This window comes from Lutjanus erythropterus, chromosome 14 (genome assembly GCF_056507025.1).
Source record: "Lutjanus erythropterus isolate fLutEry1 chromosome 14, fLutEry1.hap2, whole genome shotgun sequence".
NCBI classification, from domain to species: domain Eukaryota; kingdom Metazoa; phylum Chordata; class Actinopteri; order Lutjaniformes; family Lutjanidae; genus Lutjanus; species Lutjanus erythropterus.
The window spans coordinates 11902691-11919348 of NC_139330.1; the positions used below are offsets into that span (position 1 = coordinate 11902691).

A 16658-nucleotide genomic window follows, 5' to 3' on the forward strand; every position below is an offset into this window, starting at 1 on the left:
GCTGAGAGAATCAAAATACATCAGAGCCTTGTGTGAGAAATGGACATTTATAAGCTGATAGCAAATCCTCCAGTGTAAAGTTAATAATAATAATAATAATAACAATGATGATGATGATTAAGAGTAAATTATCTTCACCTACTCTATATATTCAATTTCACACAATTTATTGATTAATAGAAAATATAGTTCAACATAGAAAATCTTGTCTGGGTCTGTTTATATCTATACTTGTGGTATGGGAGGTCAATAATAAGACTGTGCAGTAATTTATAGGTAATTAGAGATGAGTCTGTGTTCTCTATTTAGCAACATTGTCAGTAAATCCCTTCCTTCAGGTGAAAATCCTTGAAAACACTTTAATTTTAACATAATTTTTTCAAACTTTGAAAATTGCTTGGATTTTGGATAAATGCTTGAAACTGCTTGAAATTTTAATTGCATTACTTTCATAATAAACTCACTGACTAAATAATTAACTTCAAATAAAGAGATGTAATAAGTCAGAGAGAGAATTGTTTGCTTTATTTGAGGATGCAAAGCCTAATTACAGACAGGTGGCACATTTAAAAAAGATAATTTTTGTTGTGATTTGTTACTCTTCAGTAGAATTCAACCATAAAGCATAAATTTGGTTGTTTATAGCACAATAACATCGGATTATGAAATGAAATGGGGCCTAATCATTTTGAGTATGTAAGCATATAAATATGTCTTTTCACACAGCTGTAAAGTGCTTGAAAGCTTGAAAATGCTCCTTGAACGTACTGGAAAAGTGCTGGAATTAGACTTGGAGTGCTGCTCTAAGCAAAAACCCTGACCATGAATGAGCTCTAGACTCTTCACAAGTTTTTATTATTCATCAATTTTGACCTAGTCTGACTCACTGGGTGTAGACTGTGGGTATAAGTCTGCCATGTACCACATATTTCATCTGATATCTGCATTTTCAAACGGCCTCTGAGCTTGCAACACACACACACACACACACATTAGCACCTAATGGTATGGATGTGAGCGAGCTAGCAGCTGTTACCTTTGATTTTGCTGGGATTTAGCCACTGGGCAAATGTTCCACCAAAACAAGTTCCCCAACGCTATTTTTCAGGGGCACCATCGCTGCATCCTGGGCTTTAAACCGTCAGCCAGCCTGCGTTTTTTTCCCCTATAGCGGATGATAACATGTTCAGCCAGACCTGTTTCTTGTGCTAACACAGGGCTGTGGAGACGGGTCTGGATACGTGAGACTGATCTTGACCCTACAACTGGTCCAGTGAAGCTGCGCCACGCCCATCTTGAACATGTCATTTACATTTTTCCTTTTTGCACAAGATGAATGTTTTCAGTTTTTTTGTTTTCGTCAGACAATTAACGGTGCAACGTCTTAATTATGGCTATTTAACAGTATACTGTAAATGAGCTGTTGCTGTGAATTTTCCTCTATCAACACCCAGCCCCTCTAGACACACACACACACACACACACACGAGCAACACACAGGATCTTTTTTTTTTTCTGTCCTCTAATTGCACTGCTCACATCTCCTACTCACTTACACGGTAATCACCCAACATAAAGGCGCTGAAATGTGTTTGGACATTATGTGGCTCGACAGAAACTGCAATGTGGATAATCAGCTCTACCAAATAATAGTCTGACTGTACAGTATTGTGTGTTTGTGTGTGTGCTCCATCAGGTGCAGGTGATGTCGTGGAGTGTGGGTTTAGGCGGCAGGATGACATTTGCCAAGCTCCTCCTTCCCTTCCTCATTCTCCACTCTTTCTGTGAAGGTGAGTCCTCTACACTATAAAGAAGAAGGATGAATATGTGTAAATCTGCAAAAACTGGTCTTATTTAAAGGCATTTATGCTGCATCATTTAAATAATGACCCCACATCCTTGGCACAGTGCATATATTTCAATTTAATGTAGCTTCTCAGTGGCAAAAAGGAGAGGACACTGGTTTTACTTGGCAGCTGTTTTTGTGACTATGTGCAACAGTGTGAATTTGAAGATGAATAATTGAGAAGGACTATGTTCAGTCAGTGTTTCCTGAATACAGGAATGAGGGTTTAAAAATACCACTGTGGCATCAACGTTTAACTATAAATCCACCTTTGTGGAAGTGGAAGTGTTTTTTTTTTTTCTCCGGACATGCGGCAAGTGCGGCAGGCGTGGAGAGCAAAAAAAAAGAAAAAGAAAAACATACAAGTTGCAGATTCGGTTTGATTCAATTCGATTTAATCATTGAAATTGAAAGCTCATGTTGGTCAGTTTTTAATTTACAGACTGTAACAACGGTTTGTGTCATGAAGTCATTTACTCACTCATACATGGCAGTAAACAGAAAGTATAAAACATTTTCAGTTTGCGACGCTTATAGAAAAGCTTACTTCTGCGTCTCTGTCTGAAATACTCCCACACTGTTGATGATTGTGGCGAGGTTTTTTTTAGCTGCAGCTCATTCTCCGGATGAATCTATGCCCTGACCAGGTGCAGCAGTTCATTGCGACATGTCGAAGCACGTTACGCAAAACGAGGTATTTTCGTAATCGATGACGTCGATTACGTCAATGAATCGGCCCAGACCTAGTCGTGTACCTTTACACATTTCCTTACCTTTTCTTGACTCGTCCACCTTATCTTTCTGCCCTGTACCTGGTCTATTTCTTTTTCATTTCATTTTTCATCATTCATATTTTTTTACTTCACTCTTTCTGCCCCTTTTCTGCTCCCTCCCCCCGTCCCTCGCTTGCATAATGTCTCACATCATTGTTCGGCTTAAGAACTACTTTAAAATGTTTGCCTCCTTGCTGAGTGTGTCTCTGTGAGAGAGAGACAGACATAGTGAGAGAGAGCTTCGATGCTGTGGAAAGACTCAGTAACTGTCTCACAGTGACAAGCAGGAGACACCTCCAATCACACACAGCGCTGAAGCAGCGGGGAAAGTTATTAAGTGAATGCCACAACCTCTTTCCATCAAGTGCAATGAGTTTATCAAGGCATTTTTTTTTTATATCTCTGGAGTCCTCAAGCTTCTCGCTGCTCGCATTTGTGAGGTGAGTGTGAGAGGCTGAGGGACCTTGTGTTTGCTCTCTGTGTTACCTCTGTCTTCCTCTCCTTTTCTCTTTCTAACTAACCCATTAGCACACTGACCCCACGCTCCTCTTGAGCATTGCCTCCCTGATCCAGCAAATTGGATTGATGATCATTGCTGTGATTATTCTGTGGCTGTAATTTATCTGCATTCCACTATCCGAGCTTGACGCAGTGCCTCGTAGTAATTATGCCACAGGTGTGGGCAGGAGCTTGTTAGCCCTCCTCCTATCCCGCGAAGCACGCTCCATGTTTTTGGCACCCACAAAGAGCCACAACGGCGAGCCAGAGATAAGCATCTTCTTCCGCACAGACGGGCACAAGACTGAACGTAAAGCTCCCGCTTTCAAAGCACCAATTCACTCTATCAAGCATTCTGACTTCAAACAGGCCGGTCTCCCCTTCTCTCCTTTCAGTGTCTCTGTGGTCTGCCGCCCAGCTCAGCTGATCAAAGACCATCAGCTTTGTTCCCTGATCTTCCCAACAAAACAGCTTGTATCGCACTGCCTTCTGACACCACAGAACCCTGCCCAAACACGGCAGGCTATTAACCCTTAAACACCACCTCAGAAGCGTGGTTTTGTAGTGGATACTGCCTCCTACACTCAGCAATCAATATGAGGTGTATCACATTTTGGCCCGATTACACTTCATATATATACTCAACAAAATATAAGCACAACAGTTTGGGTTTTGCTCCCATTTTTCATGAGTTCAGGTAAAAAATTAAAGTCTTCTACCTGACAAGTGTGACATAGAAAGCTGCTGATTAAACAGCAGGAAAACAGCAGTAATCCACTCTAAACTGTGCAGTTTTGTCTTATTTGGCACTGAACTATAGTTATTTCATACAAATACCACCTGTGCGTTCCAATACTCATACTATCATAGTATTTAGTATGCTGGAAAAAGTACATCCCAATACAGAGAATGTCAAATGCAATATGCCAAAAAATACCAAGATGTCCTACTGCATTCAGTAGCATTTTGCAGTAGAGCTGCAATGATAAATCAGTTTTTAATCAATTATTAAATTAATCTCCAACTATTTTAATAACCAAGCATTTTTTTAAAGAAAAAAGGCAAAATTCACTATAATATTTTTTTGTTTCTTTACTTCTCTATGACAGTAAACTGAATATCTTTGGGTTGTGAGTAAAAAAAGGCATTTGAGGACGTCATCTTGGGAAACACTGAAAAAACTATGAAAGTAATCGTTAGTTGCAGCCGTATTTTTGCAGTATGCAAGCCAGCATGCTTTTCTGGCTATTCTGACCCACAATGCTTTGTGAAGGGTGTATTAACAAGTCAGACTCAAGGTTCAGGGTGTAATATTATGAGGAAGTCCCATTTGTATGCATACTGCATGCAACTTTATAAGAACAGCTGCAGTACTTACTAAAGTAAAGAGAAAAAGTACATGATTTGGAAAGCGGGGCACTTTTTTTCCCAGGAGGGCAAAGTCATGACTAGCCCTACTCTGCCCCTGATTAGCTTAAACTAATATTCGTACCCTAACCCTAACCGGTCACACCCCTCATGCGCAAATTTTATCAGTCCAACTCACAAAGGCAACAAGTATGAGCCAGTCACCGGCAGAGAAGGGCAGGTCATGACTTTGCCCTCCAGTGGAAAAATTTTTTATCTATAGCCCTTTGTGAAATAGTCACAATTCAGTGCCTAATAAATGTCCTTTTTTAAAGATAAAACTACATATTTTAGAGTGGCCTTTTATTGTCACCACTCCAAAGAACACCTGTGCAATTATCATGCTGTTTTATCAGCGTCTCTATATGCCACACCTGTCAGGTGGATGGATTATCTTAGCAAAGGAAAAGTGCTCAGTCAGACAGACTTCTACTCGTGAAAATAGGAGCAAAAGTAAAAGTGCTGCATGTATATTTTTGTTCAGTTCTGTTGTTATGATAGAAAATACACTCGCACTTCCAACATGTGCAGGTAATGAGTATTCAACATTTTATCCCTTTTTATGACAGCTTTCACATATTTAAAGCTTTAATTTGTGAAAAGCTCACTTTTCATAAATGATAAAAAAGGCTGGTGCAGTGTTACAAATAGACCATGTTGTTGAAGGGTTTTCATGAACCCTGGAGGCATGAATGACTCTACAGACAGACCATGTAAACGTTTTATTCAAGTTAAAGCATGAAAATAATGACCAAAACTGACAGCAGTAAATGCTTTTGAAAGTGGTTATCTGTAAAACCTCTTTTTTTTTAAAGAGGCTGAGTTTGACTAGTCTATACCTGCAGGGGGGTTGTTATGGTTGTTGTTCAAGGTTAGTTTATGTATTTGTCCCTCTGCTGAGTGATGTACTGCAGAGGTTTGTCTGACATAGACAGAGTCGATACGCTCACATACAGACGTGAACAGACGAAAACAGCCAAAACTCTCAACTTGCTAGAAGGATCAAGAGAAACAATTATAGGAGAACAGTAAAAGACACCAGCCTACAAACTGGCTGTCTGCACGAAAACAACCTTGGGTGAACCCAGGAATGTTTTAGTGAACGGTGGAAAACTTCAAAAACTTGTAACCGAGGGCGGTAATTCAACCTTGAGGGGATGGAGTTGTTCTCCACCATCACCACCTGATGTGAGCAGCTGTATAATGGACAGCTGCTTTGCTTGATCTTATAATCTTACCACTCTTGTTGACTGTTCTTCCCGTTTGGTCCGTTTTTATACTTGACACTAAGGTTCCAAACTAACAGATTAAACAGAGAGTTAGGGCGGATTTGATGTATAGAGGAGAACAATCAGCTGCCTCTCAACCTAGGATTTAGCCAGTTTCCTGAGACAAAGACAAAACCATTGACCCATTTTACATCACAATGCCTGTATTACATTCAGAGATACACAGGCTGTACTAGGTACACACCAGCTTGAACGTCTGGCAGTATAGTGGAATTAAAGGATTGCCTGCATTTTCCAAAAGGCCGAGATCAATGGTTTCAAGCTGGGAAAATGTACTAAGCAAAGCATTCTTATTAAATGAAGTTTAACCAGCTTACGTTCCTTACTCCGAGCAAGACTCTTTAAACCTAATGCTATGTTTTGGTCAGATCTACAGCTCTTGTTCAATAAGATTTAGAGGCTGGGTGTATTTATCTGTGATAGAAATAGTTGGAATGGAGGTGGAGAACTGAAAATTAACAGGTTGTCATATCTTATGGTTATTTTAGTGGAAACACTGCCGCCTTTGTCCACAGAAGCCTCCAGATCAACAAAACATGAAAGTTCCTTGAAATAGTTTTAAGTGTTGATATTTTTGCCTTTGAAATAAAATTTAAATTGTGGTTTCTTTCGACAGATACTACAATTGCAAAACCATTCACGATTAGTGGCAATGGTCATTTTTCCATGACAATGTGACATTTGTTGGGGTCATTACCAAACAAACATGTTTTTTTTTACGTTTGGAGAAAGTGATTTGAAGCCCGGTGCATCTCTGCAGCACTACAGTACATCAATATAATGCTGTTTTGTTACAAATTTTCCCTTTATCAAAAAATTGCAGCTTCTGTGGTCTGAATTTTGCACTTGGCCATACTGCGATTTTGATAACACTGTGATGAATTCTGCAGCCCTGCTTCGAAAAGTTCCAAACTTGATACGGTCTCCTCAAAACGTCAGTACAAGTGCCCTGGTGTCATTCACTGTCTTACACTGAATACAATTACTCCGCTGCTTATACATTGTCACACGCTCAATATATCTGCCACAGCCTCCTGGAGGGAGGGGCCTTGCTTTTTTTAGGAGGCAGTGTGAAAACAGAAAATGAATTAAACATGAGAATAACGGTGTGTGCGCTGGCATCAGTTGCATCAATTTGATGCCAAGTTTTTCAGTTCAGCTGCTCATTGCAGTGGTGTTTCTGACCCCGTACTTTCTCCTGGGCTTTCTCCTTTCTCCAAATGTTTCCTTTTATTGACAATAAAAGTAGACTAGTAGTAGTGTAAGTAGTAAGTATCCAAAAATCTCTAACTGTGGTAATTGTACCACTGATGGTGTGTAAGCTCAGTATCAGCCAGCTGTGTAGTCACAATTACTCACGCAGTACATGCACACTGGATCTATGATTATGGTACTTTTGAAGCACTCATTTTCAAAATGGAACTGTTACAAAAAAAGTGCAGATTAAGAGGTGAATATTTTGAGTAGCCATGTTGGAAATTAAGTGGACTAAGAAGTGTCAGTGAAATGCAGCACCTGCTAGAAAAAAAAAGTGGTACATGGAGAGCTTAGTATTTTCTGAGGTGGTGTGCAGTGTAAAAGGTTGGAGAAACACTGCTGTAATTCAATTTACACAACTGCCATAATGGTTATTATTTATACAGAACAGTTTATCATGTATAAAACACAGTTTAAACATTAATCTTGATGGATTTTTATGTTTTTTGGACATAATTTGAATTACCATTCTCCTTTCTCTCTTTATATCACAGGCTCCAACCAGCCGCCACGCTTCCTGAACTACTTCTTCTCAACCTACCTTCTCATCTATGAAGATATGCCTGTCGGTGAGTCTCTGTGGAGTGCCAGCATGTTGTGTTTGATGTATCTACACCGTCTAAGGAAAGTACAGTAAAGCTGTCTTTGTGGATTTCTTTGTCTTGTTTACTGCACAGAAATGGTCTGTCCTCTGTGCCCCGTGAATATAAGCTGAGAGAGAAAACAACAAGCACGGAGAGTTGTCAGAAAAGACACTGACGGTGATGGCAAAGGATGTCCTTTATCAGGACACGTGTATGTTTTTGTATGTGTGATGAGAAGGACACTCCAGAGTCTGGTTGTATGAGTGATTCTCTATAATATATAGCTGCCACAAAAGAAACCTGCGCTGCTTTGGATATTTCACATCCAGGTGTTGATGTGTGGATGAAAGTGTTTGTCCATATTTGATATGTCCATGTTATTATAAGCTAGCTTGTGTGTTGTGTGCCACTCCTGTTGGGGGTTACGGCATAAACACCAGACACGGTTGAGTCTGATTCCTGCTGGATCTATTATTCCCCTTCTTATTTATTTTTTTGTCATTTTTGTTGGTTGCAGTGATTGACAGAGCAATTTGGAGATGTCTGGCTTTTCATCATCTCTGAGGGTGTCAGTGACTTGGAATTAAAATCCTTTATATTGGATTGATTTTCTGGAAGTTTTTTTTTTTTTATCACATGACCTTTACACTCTGCCAGTCTGTCAACACTCCTAGTCTGAGTCAGGGAGTGATCGCTTACCATGCCTACACACTTCAGAGTTGCTTTATATGAGGGGTTACGTGTTGCAGGCACAGACAACCTATCATTTTTTTTTCCTTTTTAATGTTTTTTTTTCTTGGGGTCATTAAAGTTCAAACACATCTCAAAGCCTCCATCATTATCACTATCCCAGTCACATAGACTCCAGCATCATCTCCATCATCATCATCTAAGTTGTGTGTTCTGTACTGCAGCCAGAGAAGGTTACAGTATCCCGCCGAGCCTACAGTAAATCATCATCACCGTGACCCTCACAGTTGCCTGATATGGCATCTTTGTCCAACGGTGCTAAGCAGTTTCTGGCTGCAGTCCATCTCTTCTTCCAGTCAGCTTGTGTTCTAACCAGTGAAGGGCATGGATGTATTGGTGGGTGGCGTTGCTAATTTCCCTAACCACTCTGTCCAGGTTGCCCTCTGGCCATGAATCATAGTGTCCTCTCCTCAGGCAGCTGGGCTTCGGTCCAGCAGCACCTTCCACTGGTCCAGAGAGCTGTCAGTCATGTCTCTGGCTCGGCCTGTGATGGCTTCTTCAGTGGTGTGATGATGAGGGCGGGCTGAGTGATCAGACAACGACAATTTGTCAAGATTATTGTTTATTAGCTCAGCAGATGTCCTCGTCTAGGAGGCCCTCCAATTCATAAGCACATGAACACACAGACACACACTCACACACAAGCCACTGAGTCAAGTGTGTGTGTGTTTTGTGAGTAGAAGTTGTCACGGACAGTTTTTACACCAAAAGTGTGTGTATATGCAGGTTTTTTAAGCTCTTAAAAAACTATAAATCCACCAAAAACAGGTGAATAACCCTTTTTCCTACTGCACTTATACAAGTTTGCCTTTCTGTTTTTATGATGTGCACCTGACAGCCAAGAATGAACTCACATCTGTGCACAGAGATGTCGCAGGTGGGTTGCGAAGCCCTGTGTGAACTTTATGCGTGAGGCCCTGACAACATGCATGCACATGGATCAAGGACAAACGCACATATTGTACTTCTACTGCATTATTGCATATGTAATGTCGGTGCAATTCATTTTCATCCAGATGTAATAGGAGCAATGTTGCAGCAGTGCAGTGAGTGATTTTTCCCTCTTTTTATTCATAACTACCATCATTTTCTGAGGTCAGTCTTGTTTCTGTATAGTTGGAGGACCGTTTGCTTACTTATACCTCCCAACAGCTCCCTGTTTTTCTTCCAAACCTTGTCCTTTTTGAGGATATCCCTATAAACAGGCTGCTGTGGATCATATAAAAGGTGCCTTTTCTCATTAATTAGCATCTCCTCCTCCCTGTTGACTGCCTTGATGACGGGAAATATTAACTTGAAGAATGTCAGCATCGATTTTGACAAAGTGTGCAAACCTGTGCTCAAATAGAGCTAATCGCTCAGCCTATTTACTAATGCATGGAGCAGATTAGGACATCCCCTTAAAAGAAACCGAAGCAATGTTCGCTCGCTCGCCTAGGAAGGTGCACTATCACAAGAAAGCGTCCGTTATGTATGAGCTGGGGCTGGGGTATACTAACTTTGATTTTACTGTTTCATGTTCACTTTCAGCTGATAGGAGCTGTATTAAGTTACTGCCAATGAAAACCCAACATTTCCAGATTTTGCTGCTTCATAATAAAAGCTTTAAGATAACAAAATAACCGGGGACTTGTGAAGAATTTCTTGGAAATGTTTATCCATCGTTTTGAGAGAAGTAAATACACGCTCAGGCCAAGCAGCACATGTGTATGAAAAAGGTGCAAAAGAGTCACAGAAGTTACCGACGGAGGTGACAAGCCTTCATTGCCTTTGCCAAAAAGGGGCAAAAATTATCATCACTGCCAACTGGAGCCATAGCCAATAAATACCCGTGACTACTGTAGAGTCATTTGACCCGGGACTGACTGCTGAGTGCTCCCTTTTCCACTGACAACAAAGGCCAGATGTTTGTGGGTGTTAATTGGTTTTTTGTCCAGTTTAAAAGCGGGTCTAGTGGAGACAAGCATAAGATCCTTTTTGCCACACACACCCACATGTTTCCTAACACACAAACTCAAGATTACTTATCATCCAGCACACTGGCGTAATAGAGTAGCCCGGCAGCAATTTCAATGCTGACATCGCTCTTACTCTTGATTTGAATAAAGGGTAGATTGAAAATACATATTTTCTCATCTCAAGGTTCAGTGGAAAGATTGTGCAAAGAATAAAGAATTGTTAAATTGGACTTTCAGGGCACAATGGAGGCGGTTTAATCATATTCAAACTTTTATACATTCCTCCATACTTCATTAGGCCATTATTTTTATCACACATTTGATGAACATAAATGAGCACCTGTCTGACTGAAGCCAAAGTGCATGACTTGAGCCCAGTGATCAGGTTTCCACAGCTACTCCAAATGGTTGCATTCAGTTACCATGGAGGTTGTCAGGCTTCTTGGTAATGATGTAACAGCACAGGGTTCATGTGAGCAGTTTGCCACATGCACAATAGCACCATTGATATGATATTATAGGGATTAGCAAAGCAGACTTTCTTCGGTTAAATCTTGTCTGCATGCCTGTGCACACACTCACCACTCTTTCTGGCCTTGTCTAGGCAGCAGATCAGTGACTTCAGCTCATGGCCAGTAGCCTCAGCTCCGTATGGCAAGCAGGAGCACATGATTATTTATCAGAGAGATGAAGGAACACATCCAAACGCCATGGATATTTGATCTGAGACTACACCCTCCTCTCCCCAGCAAGGGGTTTGGTTCAGGATCCAGCACAAGGTGTTTGAAAGATGATGCGCAGATACAGGTTGAGCTGTAGAGGCACGTGTAACACAATGGGGGAAGGCCCTCACTCAGTGTGAACTCACACCTCTGACATATACTCTCCTTGGCCTCTGTGTTGAGTTCAGTTTTCATTGTCTTTTATGCAGGCAAACACAAGACCTGCGGCTTGATACACGGCTGAGACTGAACCACAGAGGAATTTGCGTGATTAGGCTGCAGTAATGGTTTGCTGCACACTGCGGTGATACGATGCATCAGATGATTAATTTAAATATTTACAAGAGGAATATTTTATGGTGTTTAGAACAAAAATCCTCACACTATTCATGTTCATTCTCTGCATGTCAGTGTTGTGCATCTGCATGGCTGGCTCCAGAATTTTTATCTCCCGGTGCTGAAAGGGGGTTTGACTAATATGTGGCATGTTAAGGAAATAGTCAATAATCGTGACTTCCAAGTAACTTTATACAGAAGTTCTTGTTTTTTTGTTCAATAAAAGCAAATATGCACACAGCACATTCCATATGAAGTTTTTCATTGCATTTGGATCAAGACCATTCAACAGAATAGCTATATGTAAAATGTGTCATGTGCAAAGATGAAAGACTTTAGCGAGGGGCAGCGCCAATGTGGCCACACAATACATGAGCAAGATCGTCCACTTGGAGAAACTTAATTCAAAATTGCAGGAGAAAGTACAGTGTTTGATAAGGCATTTAAGGGGTGAGATGAATGATTGGCATTATTAATCCTGTAACAGTGGTAGCTGTGTGTGTGATAATTTGTTTTATACTTTTTTCTTTCCTTGTTTTTTTTCCTTGGTTTTCTGACTATATCTTCTTTTTACTGCACTATATCCTTATTGTTAGAAAAAGAATAACATTTCTTTTATGCTCCAAAGAGAAATGCATCCTCCTCCTCCTCCTCCTCCTCCTCCTCCTCCTCCTCCTCCTCCTCCTCCTCTTCCTCCTCCTCCTCCTCCTCCTCCTCCTCCTCCAACATTCAAACAGGTTGGAAACAATCCTCCAGGATAGCCAAACTTATTTAGAAGGGAAAACTAAGGCAAACAGTAAAATTAGTACTCAAAAGTGTCTGTTGTTGACATCCGTCATAATCTACTGATGACTTACTGCTTCAGTTGTCTTACCTCCAAAAATGGTGGTGTCGATTTAGATTAAATGTCTAACAAAACGCAATACAGAAGTGCATTTATTCCATATGTTTAAATGGACAACTGTGCATTGGAAATAATATTTCAAATGAAATGGCTATCACAAAGTTGGAAAATGAAATGAATGATTTTTAAAAGAGCAACCAGAACAAAGTGCAATGCATTTGCAAGTGCATGCTTATTTACAGTGCACACACTTGTAATATGAACTGCTCAACTACTCGTCTTAGTTGTCAGACTCTCAAAGCGGGTATAAGTCTGCTATTGGTTGCTTGTTTCAAGCGGCATTGAGGCATCCGCTATCTAACTTTTCAAAATCCCTGGGAAACAACAACAACCTCCAAGCTGCAACCTACTCACTAAAAATGGCAAATTAGCACCTGGGACACTAATGGTATGAATGTAAACAAGCTAACAGCTGTTACCTTTTCTTTTGCAGAGATGTAGTCATTTTAATGCCAGAGCTTGCCTCCCGATGTGCGAGTGCTCCACAAAAACAAGTTCCCCCTCGACACTATTCCGCTTCCTGGGCTCAGCTTTGCCCAAGACAGTTGTGATTGGTTTAAAGAAATGCAAACAACATATGGCTTTTTTTTCCCCCTATAGCTGAATGTGCATGTGTGGAGCGCTGAGCGCTGTGGAGGGAGGGCTGGCAATGTGATGTTTTGTGATCATAATCGTGATTATATTTCTTTTGCGAACAAACAAAACACAAGCAACCTCCACCCCCAAAATGAAACTTGATGGTGGAAGATATGTGTCCTGCTGTGCATTTATTAGAATTTTATAGATTAAATGTCTATAACAACATCAGAAATAAAAGGAGTGCAGCCACAACAAGAAGTGCATTTACCCCTATGCCTGTCCACTGTGCACGCATGCTATAAAGCGACGTGGGTGGTGATTAACTTTTACATATTTTCACAGTTAAAAATAAGAAAATGCTAAAGTGCTTGTGGGAACTTAACTGGGCCTACGCAGATTTGCGCCTTGGCTGTAGCAACACCTAGCCAGTCCATCCATTTAGTGTGAGTATTCATGTATGTGTTGATGTTTCATGCATTTATGTCACATTCAGGCACTGGGATCATTCGCTCTTAAGGGAGGGGGGGGGGGCAGTTAAACAGAGGAGCTGATGTTTAAATGCAGTGGCAGATAACAGTGTGTGTTGTGTCAGGAAATGGGATGTGTAATTAGACTGAGAGAACACTTTGATTAAACGCTCTCATCTCCTAATCCACTTTGCCCTGATTCGGCAGATTAAGCTCTCTACTGAGTAATTAACTTGTGGAAAGAACACAACATTTGTTCGAAATAAGAAACTTCCACACTCTGCTGGGATGGTTTGTGCACGTCTTGTAGTGTATGCCAATTGAGCAGAAGGCTTCAAATTTGGCTTAGGCTAACGTTATTAAAGCATGTGTTCATTTAAACGGGATGAGTTATTGTATAGATTCAAATTCAATTATTTTTTTCCGAGGAAGTGAGAAGCCTCAGAGGGCAGGGAGTAAAACAGCAGAGAAGCTTCTGGCACTATTCATTACATGAGTGAATGAATTGAATTGAAGGTCTCATTTTCAAACGACTATTTTAGTCATTGTGAGTCATTCATATCCATCAGCACACTTGTATCTTTTGTCATTAAACAAAAGAGCATGAAATCTTCAATAGAAAAGGGCTATAAAAAAACAAAATGATACTCCTTTTCAATTTCCCCGACATCACACAGTGGACAAATTAGACATCCAAATGGAGGTAGTACACCGGCTCTTATTTCAACCCAAATAGATCTTTTTTCTCGGTTATATATTTTCTTTTCTTTTACAGTGCCAGCAGGGAAACACTGCTCCAGAGCCAAGACTCTTCAGCCAAAGCTTTAGGACATTTTTTTATGTTTTAGTCCTGTGCATCAAAGATGTAGATCAGAGGTTTTCAAAGTGGGAGGTGGGCCTCCCCAGGCAGGGGGGCTCCAAACAGTTTCAGGGACGCTCAGTGAATGGAAGTGAAAAAAAAAAATTAGTTATCAAAAGGAGATCACATAGAATACCCTAAATCTATGTAATTTGGCTGGAGAGAAGCTTTTCAGAGATACAGTAGTTTCGGGGAATTTAACTTTTTCAGAAACTAAGAAATGCTTTTAATCAGACCTTTTTTATGTATTTGGTGTAGTCTGAAGTTAAGTTAAACAGCAATATTAGAGTAGATTGACTCAGCTGTTGAGTGTCTGACCGAATCTGGCCTGGCACCTCATTTTGTGCAGCCTGTGAGAGAGTGCAAAGAATATAATTCACACAATAGAATCCAGCGCTGCGTTACAGAAGTATGGTGTCCATAAACTACACATGTCAGAATATATGCCGTTGTGTGTCTGTTTATTCATGCACTGAAGTCATAAGAACTGTGAATAAAACCACCTACAGAGAACCAACCAACCCACCCTTTATCAAAATAAAAGACCTAAAATTTTAAGACCTGGTCCAACTTCAAAATGAATCAAATCATGTCATCATTGGTATCCAGAGGCTGTTTCAAATGAGAAAAAGTCAACATAATTTAAGTGGAAATTTTGTGTTTAAAAACAATCAGCGAGGACCAACACTAAAAGCCACTGCGTAACAATCAAAGGAGTTAATGAAATAACTGTAAAATACGAAATTAAAACATGTCCAACACTGAACAAATTTAAAAGAACATGTAACAAAAACAGACTGAATGCGTATGGGAGGGAGGATTGGAGAGAGGGGAACTACTGCGGGACAGAATGTCTCATTGATTTTGATTTGTACTGTTCTGTTCATTTTATTTTGCTTATTTGCTCTTGCTGTGTTATGAATGTCAGTGTTTGATTGAGTTGCGTTTGGTGAAAATTGATGCAAAAAGTGTGAATACTGAGGCATTTCAGATTACTGATGAACAAAAAAAAAGGTGGGTAGGACTTGATAAGTATCCATTTCTTCCTGACTCCTTTTCGTACATGAATTATTTATTTTTTCTGAATGTTCGCTGTTAAGTGCATTTCTTAATTTTGGTTGTTTGTTTTTTGGCATTGTATACTCTATTGAATCTTAAGTCAGACTTAAGTCACAAATTTGATTCTAACCACAGCAACTTTGGACTTGCTTGTGACTTGAAGGTTAAGACTTGAGACTTGCTTGTGACTTGCACATGTGTGACTTATTCCCACCTCTTGGTTATATGCTAGATAAGATCTTACTAGTATACAGCCACTCCCAGCAGTGGCACTCTCACCTGGTATTTGTATCTAGTAAATGTAACCTAACAACATGCTATCATCTCATTTTTAAGCAAATATAAATTCTGGATTTGAAATCTTGCCTGTAGGCTATCCAAAGTGAGGCAACCCTGATTATTGTTTTGACTTTATTCCCTCCTAGACTTAATTAATTAAGTTACTACTTAAACAAATAACAATTGAAGACAGAGGCAATTATGTGATATGATAGATATATATAATCTTACATTTAATACCCGGTCCTGTGAGGTCAACTATAATGCTGATGTGGCGCGGGATTAAATTGTGTGTGGCACCCCTGGTCTGTGGGATCAAATAACAAAATCATGATCCCAGGCATTCAGGAATTGAGCAAAACTAAGCAAGTAAACTAAAGAGGGGTGTCTTTTTCTAAGCTTTGTCTGGGGGGAGGCCCACAGTCTCTTTTATAAAAAAAAAAATCCTGTGTTGGATTTTAGCTGGATGCACCAGCGCTGACGCCTTTTCTTTCCCACTCGCTCTCCTCTGCTTGCCTCACATTCTTCTACTGCCACAGTAAATACCTTGCACTTTTAATTAGCTCCGTGGCATTCCTAATTCAATAATAATTAAGGAGCAGGAAGTAGCCTCAAGGAACGACTTATTAAAGCCTTCCCCTAAACGTGTTGATAATGTCTGTGTACTTTCTCCCCAGCCAATTCCCCACTGTCAGCTGCCTGGTGCACTCCACATTAACTATGGCTTGTCAACACTCCCTCCTCCGGACACCGTCTCTGTTTCTCTCTTTTGCAGCTGTCTGACTCACTATATTGACTGTGTTAGCTGCAGTGATAAATAAAGCAGTATTCAAAACTATTGCCAACTATTGCAGATTGCTGATTTTGTGGTGTGAATGTGCTTTTATCTTGTTTGGCTCAATGCTTTCTGATGTAGAGGCTTTATTGGAACCACTTTACATTACCCTTATAAATGAATTATAAATGGTTATACTGGAGGTTATTACTTAAGTTGTAAACACTTGGGGCACCCTGGTAGCTCAGCTGAAGAGGGTGCGCTCCATGTACTTTACTGAGTTCTCTGCAGTGGCCGTGGGTTTGATTCCAGCGAT

The 16658-nt window shown here is 40.3% G+C and overlaps 1 protein-coding gene across 1 annotated transcript in view; it reads left to right on the plus strand.

The window, feature by feature from the left end:
* Positions 1 to 1695: 1695 nt before the first annotated feature.
* LOC146315238 (cadherin-23-like) overlaps positions 1696 to 16658 on the plus strand; it is a 149880-nt gene continuing 134917 nt past the window's right edge. Inside the window, exons 1-2 of the mRNA XM_084736542.1 lie at positions 1696 to 1790; positions 7565 to 7639. Of these exons, the coding sequence (XP_084592668.1) occupies positions 1706 to 1790; positions 7565 to 7639 (160 nt within the window). The 5' untranslated portion in view covers positions 1696 to 1705. The remainder of the gene's footprint in view (positions 1791 to 7564; positions 7640 to 16658) is intronic.